This window comes from Eublepharis macularius, chromosome 10 (genome assembly GCF_028583425.1).
Source record: "Eublepharis macularius isolate TG4126 chromosome 10, MPM_Emac_v1.0, whole genome shotgun sequence".
NCBI classification, from domain to species: domain Eukaryota; kingdom Metazoa; phylum Chordata; class Lepidosauria; order Squamata; family Eublepharidae; genus Eublepharis; species Eublepharis macularius.
Window position 1 is genome coordinate 26949882 of NC_072799.1, and position 16851 is coordinate 26966732.

The following is a 16851-nucleotide window of genomic DNA, read 5'->3' on the forward strand; positions in this document are numbered from 1 at the left end:
TTACTGGATTTCCCCAGCCTCTTAGAACTTGAATACTTCCAGAAAGGGTCAACTTCATAGACCCGATTGTACACATTTAGGGATTTGGGGCATAACCCTGTGAAGTAATTAACGAAACCTCTGGCCCCAACACAGTAAAATATTGACACATATGCTTAGCTTTCACTGCAACTACTGAGATTAAGTGTGTGAGCACTTAACACCTTTGCTGGCTTGGATCCAGAGAGTATTTGTCCGAGGGGCAGCGGTGCCGCACCCTCGGACTGTATTAAATCAAGACTCTCACAGCAATCTTACAAAATTGAGTTCTCGCTACAATTACTAAATCTATTTGGTATGAGCAGTCAAAATAAAGCACTGCCTGGCATTAGAAGTGAAGTATGCCAAATGAGAAGATCTGCCCTGAGAAAAGAGATTGCATTTGGCATTGCCTCATGGGATCGCTTACATTTTACAGGCACTTGACAAAATAAAATTTCTACAAATACTTAAATATAGGGCACTTTTAAAAAGGCAGGACTATATGTTATCAGAAACACCCGAGTCTCCATTACCAACACAAGCACTCTGTATCACATACATGATAGTTTGGTGCTTTCTAGACACACACCAGCTGTTTTCTGTTTGCAACCAGAGTGCACAGGGGGAAGTGGCTTTAGCCTCCCCCTCCACATGCTGTTTTCACATTCACAAACTGCCCCAAGGAGGCACTAGTATCTCCATCGTAAAACTTACACGTAGATCCAATGAACATGAGGATTCTGTAATGTGTGAATGGACCCTCATGATAGCCTGACATCATGAGGCAGTTTCCTCTTCTGCCAAAGATGTGGAGGGAGATGAGTGGAGCCCATTCACCATCATGATTTCAGGACACAAGGTAACTTGAACACAGGCATGCTGGAGGGAAAGAGAACTCAACACAGGACAGCCGACTCCATGTTTGTGCTAACATATATTTCAGCTTTTGCTTTCAAGTACACTGAACAAAACTGTAAACCCTGAGAGTTTCTGGCCACAGTCTAACACAGAGTTAAATGTGCCCAACTCAGTATTGAATTGCAGAGTGTGTTTGAATTGTGCATGCAAACCTGTATCTCGTAAACTGTATATTGGAACTATGAGCACCAGGATAGATCATAGCATTGATGATTACATCGATGCCTATAATAAGTGCATGAGAGCATGGCTAAGCTACCTTTGCCCCTGTACTGTCCGGCAGTCTGGAAAAAAAAAAAGATCACACAGAAATCGTTTGAGAAGCACATGCAAGCTCTGCAAAATAACAATATGTTATATCAAGGATGCTTTCTGAAAACAGCAAGGATGTACCACTTTCTAAGGAGCTTTTTAAAAAAAATTAGGAGAAAAATTAAATTATTTATACTGCAGAATTGAATGGGGGCTGAACTTGGCAAACTACTTGTTTACACTCTTCATAGTTGGTATGATTTCTCTTCATATAGTACAGGGCGGCTGGGGTGTGTGTGATTAGCATATCTTAGATATGTGCTTGCAGTGTCTTGAATAGGGAAAAGGGGACTGTGTTAGAACTTTTTCACACATGCCACTAAAAGCCCCTTTGAGCCTATTTGTAAGCACATGTGAATGACTGTACTGCAGCTCTGACTGTGCAGGAATCCAGTTTTTAAATAGACTGAAGGAAAGAGGATTTGCAATCACATTTTCAAGCTTCCAGAATATTTGGTGTTATCTGTTATTATTTTTCTTCTGTCTACCATTACCACTACTTTCTGGGGCATAAGCAGGTAGAGTAGTGTTCCTCCTGTATTAGCTTGTTTAATGCAAGGAAGTCATCACTTTGGGATGAAGGAAATTCAAATAAACTACACCAGTGGTGATAATCCAGTTAATAATTATGGCATGCATGAAAATGTCTTCACAATGTGGCAAATCAAGTGATCCATCTTATCCAGCCCCATCAACAAATTTTAAATTCAGAGTTTCAGGACAAGCCCACAACCTGGTGAACAGGGCTAGGCACTCTAAAGCTCAGTGTGCTGGATTGAAGCTCAAGCAGGGCTCATTTTGAGGGGGAACGTGCAGGAACACAGTTCCAGCAGTTCTCCAAAGAGGTCACATGTCAGGTGGCCCCGCCCACCTGACTTTCAGCCATTTTGGGCCCATTTCGGCCTGGATTGGGGCCAAAACGGCCTGGATTGGGGCTGAAACAGTCTGGATCGGAGGCCAAAAGGGCCCCAAATGGCCCCTTTTTGCCATTTTGAGCCCAATTTCGGCCCTGAATGGCCAGGATTGGTTCCAAAACAGCCAGGATAGGTGCTGTCAGGGGGTGTGGCATATGCAAATCAGTTATGCTAATGACACACTTCTGGTGATGCCAAGGGGTGTGGCATATGCTAATGAGTCATGCTAATGAGCTCCTCCAGCTCTTTTTCTACGAAATGACCCCTGAGCTCAAGTACTATGTAGTTTAGAGCTTGTCAAAACATACTTTATTTTTGAAAAAGCATTCATTGATAAGGGAGAAATGGATAAAACTCATAGTTGAAGAGTGCCTAACAGTGAAATCCTAAGCAGAGTTACTCCAGTTTAAGGCTACTGATTTAAGTGGGCTTAGACTGGAGTAACTCTGTTTAGGATTTCACTGTTTGTTTGTTATATATAGTTGAGTTAGGAAAGAAGCACGACTATTTTATCTAAAGGTATGGACTCTAAACCCATGTTGATGGCTAATCAGCCACACTGGCATACCAGTCTAACTGGGGTCTAGATGCTAGGCACTGTTTTCTGATGCTGCTCTGATCGGTTGGGAGCTGTTGTGATTCCTCCCACCAGTTATGTGAAATACAGTAAACACTGCAGTATGCCAGATATGTCTTGGGCTTGCCAGGCCTTTGGCTGCTGGAAAGGAGATTCATCGTACAACATGTCATGGTCTGAATTATGCCTTTAGTTCTGAAGTGCCTTCATTTTTAAAAAAAAAATATTTATATCTTGCCTTATTTTCTTAAACAGCCAAAACAGTAAGGTGTAAGGACCCAAAAACATAGGTGTTCATTAACAAAATAAAAACAGTATAGAGATTAAATATATAGTCAAATCTGCCAAATGCCCTCTAAAACAGAACTCTCCTGCATGCCTTTGCAAATAAAACCTGGGAAGGCACCCTCTGCATCTGCTCTGGTAGGTGTTTTCCGAGTGCTAGACCTACCAGAGAGAAAGCCGGCACCCTAATTAAAGCTCTCTAGACATTTTCAAAGGCAGCCCCAACCAGTGTGCATTACTGTAGTGCAACCTGGAGGCTACAGTAGCATGGATCAGTGTGGCTCTGTCTGCAGCCTAAATAAGGGGCCTGCTTTCAAGCAAGCTGTAATATAAAGAAGGCATTCCTATTAATAGTGTCAACCTACATATCCATCAACAAGGCCAGGGCATGCATATGTTAAAGATTAATAGAGCAAAGAGCAAATTCACGTTTTTTCCCTATGACTTTTCCCCCTATGACTTACAAAATAAAAAACTCCTTTTAGTTCAAAGAGAGCTGTATATACATCCTTTCATGTCTGCATAGAGCATAATTTCCTTGTACAGGATTTGTGTGTCTCTAGCTTCAATTTCTGTAGTATTATTCTCACAGCAGCATAATGAATGTTAACAAATGAAGTACACCTGGGTTTACAGACAAATATGATAACACACAAAGACAACAAGCTTCGCTAATGTCTAAGAATGTGTGAAATCTCCCTGAGAAATTTCACAAGAGTTGTGAAAATATTTTTTCCTTCTCTCAGAATTCCTCAGATGTTTTTGCCTGAGCAGGAAGATCCAGATTCTTTTCAGCGGCAACAAGATTAAAATCACAACAGGCAAATGGTAGAGGACATATGGGGAAAGTGGCATGCTAACCCTAACTAAGTTTCTTTGGTACTGGAGTGTACTGGCTTCAGTGCAACATACAATTAAAGACATACCTACCTCTGCGATGGTTTTTTAGAAGGAGGGATTAGCTAGGTGAGCAAGTTTGTCAGAGGACATGAATCTGTGTGATCTGCATAGTATCTATACACAGTGGTCAGGAACTAAAAAGCACTTCTACTCTTGCCAGAGAGAGGGATTCCTATTTCCACCAATTTGTTCCTTCACTTGCTGGCTGCCCCTTTACTATATCCCACACAATTATAAAGAGTCCCATAGACCCAGGATTGCTTTCAGAGGAGAAGGAAGCAAGAAGCTAAAGCAGAAACAAGGAGGCAAGAAGCCCCCATTTTGTAAGTGGAAATCCACCTGCAGTTCTCCAAATCTCACCAGCTTGGGGGGGGGGGTGGCATTAAGGTAAGCATCAGTAGCACAAAAGGATGTAACAACCCCTGCACAATCTGTTTGGGATACTGCTGCTTGCACTGGTGATTTGGGACTTTAGTGCCAGACTGGAAGTTCAGTATGCTCTGGCATGGATGTGACATCCTCACAGTGCTATTCAATGCAGACCTACTCCATTCTAAACCCACTGATTTCAGTGGGCTTGGACGGGAGCAACCTTGCACAGGACTGCACAGCAAGTGTAGCAAAGATAACATCACTTGCACGTAAAATACCTCTCCATTTCCAAATCTCACTAAAGTGTTAATTCTCCCTTGAGGGAGGCTTTGAGGTAAATATTTAAACTTCGGCCTGATGCTAAACAGGCATGTGCTAGCTTAGGACACTGAAAAGAAACCACTGACTAGATTGGTAATCTAGTCAAAAAATACTATTCAAAAAATACTTGCTGAAGAAATTTTCCCTAAAGCCATACATTTGTAGGGGTGGGGGGATGAAAGTAAAGTAAACGTTATCCTCTTCTCCTTATGAGTTCTAAAATTCAAGCTTTTGGGGGGGGGAGCAACTGAACAACAGTCAGAAATTTAACAGGCATACATCTTTCTCCACATAACATACAGCGATAAAGTTAATTAGTTGGATTTCTGTCTCTCACACAACAGTTAAAGGCACAAGGAGCCCTGCCAGAAAAGAACAATTTCAAAGACTGCTTTCCTTTCAGAGCTTTCTAACATTAAAAAAAAAGAATCATGGCAGTCAAGGCTCCTGGTGATGTCACACAACAGTACAAAGAAACTTATTTTAAATGTTAAAGCAACTCAAACCAAGTTTTTAGTCGTTTCCACAATGAGAGCCGAAATTATTACAAAAATATACACTAAAGATGAATCAAAGAATAGGTTCTCTGACCTGCTAAATTTAGTCATGGTGAAGAGTCTAACTAAACATTAGGCAGGAGGCCCGTGATCAGATCCCTCAACTCTTTTGGGTTTTTTTAGCCTGAGAACCATGGTAAGCCAGATTTGGATCACAGCTGCAATGCCGGGAGAGGGAAGGGGTAAAACCTTTCCACTCCTTTGAACCATTTCCCAAAAACATGAAGGGGGGGGCAGACAGTGTCTATTAGTTCCTGTAAGAGGAGGGAAAGATTGGTACAATATGGTACCAGTCTTTTTTCACGATATAGTGAACAGAATCTGGGTAAACAATTTCTGTCTGGAAAATGATACCAGAAGAAAGGCTTACCCAAGCACTGTGGCCCCAATCCAACTTCTCCCCTGCTGCTTTTTACATTTAAAAATATGTCAGAAAGTCTGACCATAGATCTCCAACCATCTGGTGTGTAGGTAAGACCTAGTCACATACAGAACAAAGGAAAGTTAGCTATGACTAACATGTTTTCAGTGCAACTTAAATATACCTAGTTTTAGCTAAATTGGAACCTAGATATTTGGAGAGAGCTCATTAAAGTGCTATTGAAGATTATTCCAATACTACAAATGACTTAAATGAAAATTGATTCAGGACCATCATTCTTTAAGTGTCCTGTCAGTGCACGGGTTATTACTTGCAAATCCTGAATACTTGCAAAGAGACAGAGCTAAATTTCAATTTATAGCATGCCACCTTGACATATATGTCCCTCCTCCTGCAATTAGGCAATACCTATGAAATGTAGCAAGTTAATCTTAAAAGCAAACTACAAATTACACACAAATGTGTCTAGCACAGCCCCCAGGAAATGCTTTCACAACAAACCAGTCTGTGGAAGGATGAAAAATGGTGAGGGATGAGGGGTTCCTAAACCTTTTCTCTTGAACTGATTTTCCCTCCCATGGAGTTCCACCAGTGTGTAAACATGCATCTAGAACTCTGACAGCCTGGAATAAAATATTTGAGAGGGGCATGACTTGGAGTGTGGTTAAACACACTTTCTTCTTCCACTCGTATATTCATCCACAAAGTTGCTTTTAAAAAAGGATGGTCATCAGTGCTTTTTTTAAACACTCATTTGCATAAAACATGTATCTAGTTTCTTAACCATATATGTTACGTAGGTACAAAGATTACTACCAGGTTTCTACATTACATTTAAAAAAACTTTACAGAAAATACCATAATATATTCATTCACATGTGCATAATTAAATTTATGCATAGTTCAATAAAAGGGCATCAAGCAAACATGAAAAAACATTCACACTTGTTTTATACAAAGCAACGCATGAGAAATGCACGAGAAAGCAAAAGCAGCAATGTAAATGAGAGTTTAGCATTACCAAATTAGTTTCAGATTAAGGGAGAAAAATTCTTGTTCTTTGCGCCTGTAAGATAAAGCAAACATACAAATTAAGTTCTTGATTTACTCCCAAAAAGGTTGCTAGAAAGCATCTTACAAGAGTGCCCTGATTATCAATCATTTATATAATACATGTCATTGTACACAGTGCTTTTACAATTTTTGCCTCATTCACCCCATAAATTGCAAAAAATGTCATTATTAAATGCATTTTTAGTTTTAAAATCTTTTTAAAAACCCAGTGCTTCTGGTTAAATACATTATGTGCAGTTCTATGTTTGCATTAAATGACTTTTTTTTGGTTACAGATTCTACCTACTGTAGTTCCCAGTGGAAAAGTAGAGGGGGGTGAGAAAAAGACTTTAAAACTTTTCTACCTGTGGCATTACTCTCCCGCCCCATATTACCTCTGAGCTATTTTTACTTCCCACTGGGCTACATGGACAGGTGCCCATGTTTACCCCTTCCAGCAGAGGTAAAGAGCAGCTTTGGGTTGGTGATTTTAAGAGGTAAATGGCATACGGGAAAGAGTGTAAATCACACCCCCAGCAACTGCAGCTTGCCGATAAATAAATCACATGTAGTTCTGCCCTCAGACAGATATTTTCCATCCCTGCTACCCAAGTTCTTTTAAATGGAGATTCCAAGGATTGAGCCTAGGGCCATCTGTATGCAAGGCACGTGGTGTACTACCACCAAAGTTTTGATGGGAAATGTAGGCATCCTGGTCTTGCAGCTGTAATGGAGAGCCAAGCTGCAAGACCAGGATGCCTACATTTCCCATCAAAACTTGAGGAAGCTGACAAGTGTCCAACCTGTGTAAGACGTCACTTGTAGTTTGGCTCTAAGTTATCACCTTAAGGAGCAAAACAGACGCAGAGATGAGGAACGTAGAACCCTCTGGCAGCTTACTTTCCTACACTCCTTCTGCCTGAGCATTTTCCCTTCAGTTGTGATTCTGATACTGGAACAACTGAGAAAAAAACATTGTAAGAAGCAGGCTACGAGGGAAGGTTCGGCTTCTCTAAGCCATCTGTCCCTTTTGCTCATAACATGTGGCTTGTGGTTGGGGGGGGGGGTCCTCTGAAGGAGCCCATCCAGGCTCTAAAATAAAAGAACACCCTACTTTCTATGGGGGTGCTACAGATCCAAGTTCAAATTGGCAGAGCTGCTGCCATCATTTCTCCTAGGACTCTCAACAAAGAAACAGGAGAGCTAAATGCTAAGAACACATTTGCAGTCCACAAGGTATGGTGTCCATTTCAGCAGCACAAGTCAGCAGCTCCCTTAAGTGCAGGCAACCAGGTACCAATATCAATTATGTTTTGCTCTTTGTTGTGTACTTAAAAGCATTGTGTTGCTCTGGCATGCTTATCAATTGCTGACATTGCCTCTCTAAATGAAAAGCACCATCTCGTAAACCTTTTGACTGATAGAGAAGCTCTGCTCCTGACTCACCATAGCAACAGTCTGCTATCTTCTGCTTCAAATGATGGTGGTCAAGAAGAAGCCCTGGACCTGAATATACTTTTCTTCACATAAGCTAATGGTCATCAGTAAACAACTGCTAGATGACTGGTAATATTTGTAGAAGCCAGGGCTATTTGTTTGGTAGCACAAGAACTTGGGAGATTCACCACCTCTGAAAAAAAATTAACTCCTTCAGTATGAGGATCTTGATTTTTGAAAGTCAACGGGCTAGAATCCAGTACAATTTCATACATCTGCCCCATCTGAAATACAGATCAATTACTTCCATTTGTGTACAGTGTGGATTCTTACAATTACTGCTAGTCAATGCGGTGTTTTCCATAGGTAAAGGTAGTCCCCTGCGCAAGCACTGAGTCATTAGTGACCCATAAAGGGGGGTGGGTGGGCAGGACGTTGCATCACAACGTTTTCTTGGCAGACTTCTTATGGGGTGGTTTGCCATTGCCTTCCCCAGTCATCTACACTTTACCCCCAGGAAACTGGGTACTCATTTTTCCGACCTCGGAAGGATGGCAGGCTGAGTCAACCTTGAGCTGGCTACGTGAACCAGGCTTCCGCCAGGACTGAACTCAGGTCATGAGCAGAGCTTGGGCTGCAGTACTGCTGCTTACCACTCTGCGCCATGGGGCATGGCCATACCATACCATACCATACCATACCATACCATACCATACCATACCATACCATGGCCAGAATCTAAAGGACTTGTAAAATAAGTTCTGTGAGCCTAAAATGTATTTAAACTTTTAAAACTTTTTTCTTCTGAATGCAGCCTTCCCACCCCCCACCAAAATGCCATTTGTGGTATGGAATCAGCCATCTATGGTATGGTAATGGGGAATCAGCTGTTCTGCTTTTTTAAAAATTCTGCTAGCCTAGCCGAAGTGCTTTGCTTAACCCTAAGCAACTCTTACAGTGCAATCCTAAGGAGAGTTACTCCAGTCTAAGCCTATTGAAATCAATGAGCTTAGACTGGCATAACTCTCCTTAGGATTGCACTGTTAGAATCCTATCCTATGTAATTAGGCCATTATTTAGCGAAAACATACTTTGACCACATTTGTGGCTAAAAATCAACTGTATAAAATCCTTTTACAACAAATCCAAAAAATTGTAACAGAGGTGGACCTTAATATCTATTTTTTTTGTTTCTTGTTCTCCCTTTACTCAAATTCAGCAAAAATAGTATCTGTGAAAACCACGTTTTTCCCTTGTGGAAGAGCTCTTTAAAACCTGATAGCCAGCCTCCTTATTAACACTACTGACCATCAGTTGCTATTATTTGTATGTGTCAGATGGTTTTCATTTTTAAGAAACAGACTCAGGCTGCAGTTCTGAGAATGCTTCTGCAGTAGTAAGCCCCACTGACTAAAATGGGACTTACTTCCAAGTAGACCCATGTAGAAATGCTTCCTTGGGTATATGCAATTGTCTGTATAAATCTTGTAATAAAGCATATTAGGGACCGTGCTATACAAGCTACATGCATCTGTTTGTTTAAAAATATACAAATTTAAATATATTGGATATTTAAAATCATATCATGGGCTAACACCAGCCCCAAGTTAGAAGATCATGTTTGTTTGCAGTTCTGTTCTATGTAGAAATCTGACAAGGCTATTTGAGTAACTGCAAATAGAGAGTATGCCTCTCATTAAGAGGAAAGATTTACTACTCTGGAGCTTATCCCTCCATACACAGATACTTTTCATTATGAAGGACCAGGCCCTAAACTGCAAGTGTGGGAGAAAGCACATTATGTTGCAGGAGAATGCTTTGCCAATATTGCCCCATGCCGAAGACATACAGCACACCCCATGCTGACCATGGCAGCAGAAAACAGACGTGTTAGGTGGGGACAAAGTTCTAGTATGGCTTGTGCCTCTAACAGCAGGTGAGGTTTTCTCTATCATGCAGCTGAAATGTTGAGAAAAGCTTTACCTACTGAATTTCTGCCTATCAGTAAAAGTACCACCAGAAAACAGGCAATCTCATATGATACACCTGAGTAATGAGAAAGCCACTCATCATCTCTGCTATATTATTTGACATGTGAGGTGAAATAGGTGGTGATGTGAAATCTCAACACCTACCTGTAATACTGTATATCAGAACACATGCACACACACTTACACACACCTCTCTTCTTCTTCTACCCCCCATAGCGGGGTTGCCAGTTCAGATATTTGTCAGAATTCACCTCTGCAATCAGAGGAAGACCGCAACAGGCTTCAGGAACCAAATATGTTGAAATTGTGCATCTACTCCCCGCCACCATGAAATTTTCCTGCAATGTACACTTTTCCCCAGAAACATACTACATGTTCTTTTCCCCCTCATCCCCTCTTTAAGATGATTGGTTCCAATGGTGAAAGTAAGCCTGTATGAAACACCAGGAAAACTTTACACAAATGTTTCAGTCACATTAATCACCAAAATCAGGGTTACTTCCCATGGAACTATTTTCTACATGGATTTCACTTTTCTGTAGGAAACACATATGCAGATTACAAGTGCATCATTGCATAAGGAATGCGATATACACACACGCCTGTTTTGATTAACCTTAGATTCTCAGTGCATGTGAGGGAGATAAACAGGCATGTGTTCATCCCACAATAGCATGCAACTTTCTGCACATATTTCTATAGTGGCATCCATGGAGGAACTTGGTGAGTGTATTGTGACACAGCTCTTCTTACCATTACTCCCTCCACTCATATAATATGTATGAAAGTGTTTATTGTGCCAACTGTGTATCACCACTAGATAACTGTGATTATGTGGTACAGTGGCTGAAGTGGATCTGGGAGATCCAAGTTCAAATCCCCACATTGCCTTTGAAGCTTGCTCAGTCTCCCCTCTGACCTTAGGCCAGTCATGCCCTCTTAACCTAACCTACCTCACAGGGTTGTTTTTATAAAGATAAAAGAGACGACAACAAAACAATGTTATAAGCTATTTTTGGCCCCCATTGGGGAGAGAAGCAGGCTATAAATATCTAAATAAATGAATAAGCTGTACCATGCAAAACAGCTCCTAAGGCAATCTTCGTGTGTGACAATGTATATACATTGTCCTCCAACCGCTCTCAAATATTATGTGAAGCAAAGACTGACATACTATACTGGGTCCGACTAACATGAAATTCATGATTATTTTCTGTAGTGGGGTACTGTGTCACACTAAATCCTCATTCTGCCAAGAAGCTTGCTGGACAACACTGGACTCTCTCAGCCTAACCTACCCCACAGGGCTGTTGTCATAGTAAAATGGACTGGGGGGGCGGGGGGATGTACACCACCCTGTGGTGTCAAACTAGAATCTGGGTCACTTGGGCTCAGATCCTCATTCTGCCAATAAGCTTGCTGGATGACACTAGACCTATCACAGCCTAACCGACCTCGCAGGGTTGTTGTGAGGGTAAAATGGCCGGCCACCCTGAGGTCCTTGAAGAAAGGGCGAGATTTTTTAAAAAGTAAAATAGATAACTGTGCTTGGTTCTTCCACTCACCCGTCGCAGCATCAGCCATCACCGGTGCTCCACAACGAAGCGCATGGTGGTGCCGTCGAAGGAGGGAGGCGCGATGATGCGAGGGCCCAGAGGCTGCGAGGTGATGCTGATGAGCGGAGCCTTCCCTTCGCCGCCAGGCGCTGGCTGCTGCTGCTGCTGGGCGGCCTTGCCCGTGGGCATGTAATAAGGGCTCTCTGCCGCGGGGCTGGCGCTGCTACCGGACGCTGGGTTGAGCTCGCCGGGCTGCTGTCCGAGCGGGCCCTGCAGGGCGCTGGCGGGCAAGACGGCAGGCAGGAAACCCGGGTAGATCATGTAGGCTGCGGCGGGCGCGCCATACGGGGCCGGCGCGGCGCCCAGGGCTAGTGGCGACATGGGGAGGCTCAGCGGCGTCACGGCCGCCGGCGGCGGGGCCGGCAGGGGCACCTCCACGTACTGGCCGGTCTCGGGGTCGAAGAGGCGCCTCTTCTGCGGGGGCGGCGGCTGCGGAGCGGGCGCCTCCACCACGTAGCACTGGCCCGTGCTCAGGTCCAGCAGCACCTTGCGCTGCGTCGGGGCGGGCGGGAAGACGGCCGCCTCGGAGGAGGCCGCGGCCGGCAGCGGGGCTGGCATGGGCGGCGAGAAGCAGAGCAGCGGCGCGGGCTGGGCCCCCGTCAAGGCGGCCAGGGAGAGGGCCTGAGGGAAGATGGGGGCGGGAGAGACCTCCAGCTGAGGCGCCGCCGTCTGGGGCTGCTGCTGAGGCAGAGGCGGCTGAGGGACGGCGAGGCCGCCGCTGCTCGCCTCCTCCCTGCCCGCGTGGCTCCTGAGGGGCTGGGGATGGTGGCTGCAGAGTGCGGCCGCCGCCTGAGCTGCGGAAGGGAGGCCGGAGGTGCCCCTTTCGCCCCTCGGCTCGTCCTTGAGCGGGAGGGCTAAGTAGTTCCCGCAGTCGGGAGGCGCCGGCTTGGGCCCCTTGTCGGGCTCGGCGGGGCCTAGCTTGTCGCCAAAGAGTTTGATGGAGCGAGGCCTGGCCTGGCCCTTGAGGCCTCGTGGCGGTGGCGACGGCTCCTGAGGAGGTTTGGCCTTGGGAGCGCCGAGGGTGAAGGTGCTGCGGGGCACCCCTGGCGCTCTGCCCCTCTCCACAGCCCCTGAGGCGGCAGCAGTGCCAGTTGTGGCCTCCCCACGGATGCCCAGCCCCCGTGGCCGCTCGTGAGACTGTGCCAGACTCTCAAAGGCAGCCATCTTGGCGGAGACCTTCTCCACGTTCTTTGTGTGGTTGGCAGTCCTGCTGCGCGGTTGGCGCTCAGGGGCAGCCCTGCTCGTGGCCATGCTGCTGGGAGATGTTGTCAGGCGCACACTCCGACCTGAAGCGTGGTCCTCTGCCTTGGCACTAGCCATCTGCTCTTCCCTGATGCCATGCAGAGACCCTGTGGCTCGTTCCTCACTGGCTATGAGGGACAAGACGTGGCTATCAGTTATGGGCAAGGGGTCGCTTTTGCGCTTCCACTCATTCTTGCTGAAGCTGTAGAGCTCCTCCATGCTTCGGACTGCTGCTGTGAGCTTCTCCAGTGCTTGGTGGTTCACGGTAATGGAGGTCTTGGTCATCTCCTCCCGAGAAAGATCCTCTTCTCCGGACACCACCAATTGTCCTACCTTGCTGCTCTTCTCAACCACTGTAGGTTGTGGCTGCAGTGGAGGCTGTGGTTGCTGCCTCCAGGGCACAGATGTTTTGGAGACTATCTTCAGCACAGCAGGCTGGCGAGGGTCACTTTTGTTAGGAGCAATGGTCGCCACAGGCAGCCTCCCTGATGTCCTGTGCACGAGGATTGTCCCCTCTTGGTTGGAAGGCAGCAACTTGCCTCCACTGCTTGCTTTGGCCCCCAACTCTGTAGTCTTGCTGGACCTCTTGTCCTCCTTGCTGTTGCTTACGGCCTGACAAGTTATCACCATGGGAGACAGAGGCCTGGGAATGCCGGCTGTCACCAGCTGCTTGGGTTTCTGTTCAGAGGTTCCCTGATCAGAGTTGACACTGCCTCTGTCACTGTTGTTATCACCAGACTCGTAGCCATAATTACTTTTGATTAGTTTTCTGACATCTCTCACCTGATGAATTGGCCCTTGGACCTTAGGCTTGCTTTCTCGTACATCACGCACCAGAAATTGGGGCACTTTATCCAGTCCCTCACCTTTAAATTGTTTTTGCTGCTGACATCTGGTATCTTCAGCTGCCTTGAAAAAATTTGGGACATTCCCAGCTATCTTAGGTGTGAGGAGCTTAGCAATATTGAAAGGATGATCTTTGTTCTGTTGCACACTACCCAAACTGATCTTGATTTCAGGAGCTTTGGGCTTTATCATCGTGGTAGCAATGGCTGTCTGAGCTTCTGCACTGGTTGCTGTAGAATATTTTGTTACCTGTTTGTTGGGTTGTCTTTCTTTGCTTGTTTGTTGAATATTTGGGACAAAGAGGCGAGACATTTTAGTTGACTTGCTGGCTGAGATTTCTCCTAAATCAGCTTTCCAGTCACTTTTGGGAGAAGTTTTCAGTTTCCCCACCAGCTCCTTCACCTCTTTTTTTTCTGCTTCTTTTTCTCTCCATGTTCTAAATGCACTGTTCTGGCTACGAAGGAAAGTTGCCTTGAGAGTTTCAGACGCACTCTCTTTTATTTTGCATGCCTCTTCCAACTGTGTTTCTGAAAGGGATCGTTCCAGGCTAATATTTCCCTCCCAGGGAGTAGACCGCTTGGAGGTAGGGGACTTGCTTTCAAAAAACTCTCCCAAATCATCTGCTGTTACAATTGTGTAGTCAGAGCTGCCTTCTGAATATCTAGAATTCTGCCTCTGCAAACCCCCATCTCTTAACTTCTCTTTGGAGGTGGCATCCACCTCTCTAGAAGATAAAGAGTTGGACATACCAGAATATGTGTTGTCTGTGATCTCTCCCCTTTCCATTTTGAACTCATGCTCCAGTTGCATTTTCTTTGAGATAACATTTTTGAGGAGGCTAGAGGCAAATTTTGACTTCTTCTGTGTGCCTTCCATGGTTTCTGCAGCCAGCCCAGTTTGTTTGCAAGTTTCATTGCCCAGCTCCCTTGGCAGTGTTTCTGTAATCTCATCTGTGCAACCTGATCCAGCAGCAGCATTTTCCAAAGGTTTAGCAGGTCTGGGGACACCCGCATTAATATTGCTGCTGAAATTCAAAGTCTCCAACAAAGTAACAACCCGGGAGCCTGACTGGATCCGTTTTTCGAAGCAAGGTGGTGTTTCAACATGCGTTATTTCCCCATCAAGCTTGCTGACAACAAACTCTAGCGCTTTAGTCTGCGACTTATTGGAGTGAATGTAGAACTGGTCACTGGATGTCTTTGCTCCAGTGCTCTTGTTCCATCCAGCAGATGCAGTGCTGCTTTTGAAAAGATTCTGTTCTGCTTTCTGCCCAAGGCTGCCACACTTTAAATCCAAGTAAGTTGACCACCGGTTGATTCCCAGGGTATGATCTGAAAGTGATGTGGAAGATTCACTGGAGCTCAGGTTCAGGGTGTCAAAGTAGGGATAAGCTAAGCTCCGGAATGCTCTTGCAGTCAAGCTTCTTACTTCTTTATCTGCATCATCCAGTTCACTTACCACACTGGAAGCACCGCTTGAGTATCCTCCCAGTTCCCTTGCTCTTATGGCTCCACACTTTGTTTGCAAGCGTGCAGGTACTGCAATGAATTTTTTTGCATAGTCATGAAACACATCTTGTTTTAAACTTGCATTTCGTTCATGAGCTGTGGAGACACAGAGGCTCATGTCGCCTTCATGCTTGGCAGCATAAATAATGTTTTGCTTTTCTTGCTGGTTGCTAGGCTCATTTATAGCCCTGGAAGTTGGTTTGATTGATAGGAGTATCTGGCCTGCAGAATTCTCACTCATGTTGCTGAGGTTCTTGGACTGACTTTCTTCCGAGCTGGCGCATTTGTCTGCGCTAGGCGTATCATTTTCAGAATTAATGCTGACTATCTCTGTACTGCTAGTATTATCAATGCTGTCTGTCTGGTTATTGAGATCACTGGTGGTCGTGCTGAGATAACAGCTATTGTCCTCTTCTGTCTGTGTGTCTGCAAGGGTCTCTTCACTCCCAAAGGAAGCATAATCCACAAAGGAATAAATCACATTGTTGTCCTCAAAGTCCCACCGAGAAGCTAATCCATAATCAAAGTCCATGTCATGGTCTACTTCGCTAAGCTGGATTTCATGGGTTGTAATATAATGTGCTTCATCATTATTGTTACTGTTGGTTTCACTGGTGTAGCTGTGTTGCGACTGCAGCAGTTGTGAAGCATGCCTGCGCCCACCTCTCTGGTTACTCAGACAGATTTCTTTACAGTCTGCATCATCATCCTCATCACTTTCATATCCAAATGAAGAAGAGGAGGTTTTCCCCTCTGTTCCCATGTCATCCATTTTTGGAAAGCTGCCTGTTGTTTGTACTGGTGAAGGACAAGAGGATGAGGAGGATTCTGGACAGCCGTTTGTGTAAAGCTGAATGTTGGAAATACTAGGGGACAGAGTGTTCTCATTAGACCCTCCTGGGCTGGTGCCAGTGATGCTTCCCCCCACCTCATCCGCCTTCGTTCCCATGGGGGAAGGAGTGCCTTGCATTTTAGATTTATAGTCCTGGGGTGCTTGGTTTGCAGATTTGTCTGCCAGCATATTGTTAGCCAATCTGTTAACCTCACTGATCCCACAAGATCCATTTTTAGGTCTGATAAAGGCCACTTTACTTCCATTCCCTGCCAAAGTCAGTTTTAGAGTCTGGGGACTCTCTTCTCCAGGGAAATCATAAATCTCCACATATTTCGATTCCTTGGAGGAGGATGTTGATGGCTCTTGAGAATGGTCCTTCATCATTTGGCTGCTGCTCTTTCCAGCTTTCCCTTTTGGAGCAATGATCTGCTCAGCAGGCGACTTTGTAAGCACTTCCATGCCGATCTCTTTGCAAGCTGGCTGAAGGAAACAAAGCGTTTTGGACCCAAGGCTCAAAGCTGGGAAACACGCACGTGTCTTCAGTGGTGCGATTCCCAACTTCACTCCCTGCAGTTTAGTGGTGGATCCTGGAGAAACGCCCGAAAGTGCTGGGCTGGTAGCAAGACGGGTGGCTGCTGTTGTCTCTGTGGAGATGGGGGGGAAGCTGCCGTTGCCAGTGTCTTATTCCAGAGCTATGGAGTACAGTTGCTGGTTTGGCACGAAGAGCTGTCAGTCTGAATGCCATTGGTAACAGAAGTAGCCGC

General features: G+C 45.1%; 1 protein-coding gene across 1 annotated transcript; it reads right to left on the bottom strand.

Moving 5' to 3' along the window:
• Nucleotides 1-2606: 2606 nt before the first annotated feature.
• On the bottom strand, nucleotides 2607-16546 carry C10H4orf54 (chromosome 10 C4orf54 homolog). The gene is made up of 2 exons (XM_054990417.1): nucleotides 11606-16546; nucleotides 2607-6625 (listed from the first exon to the last, which is right to left on the bottom strand). Exon 1 carries the CDS (start codon nucleotides 16544-16546, stop codon nucleotides 11624-11626), a length of 4923 nt encoding a protein of 1640 aa, XP_054846392.1. The 3' UTR covers nucleotides 2607-6625; nucleotides 11606-11623.
• Nucleotides 16547-16851: the final 305 nt, after the last annotated feature.

Excerpts from the sequence above, each read along its gene's own strand:
- C10H4orf54 (XM_054990417.1), bottom strand. The coding sequence starts at position 16,546 with ATGGAAGTGCTTACAAAGTCGCCTGCTGAGCAGATCATTGCTCCAAAA.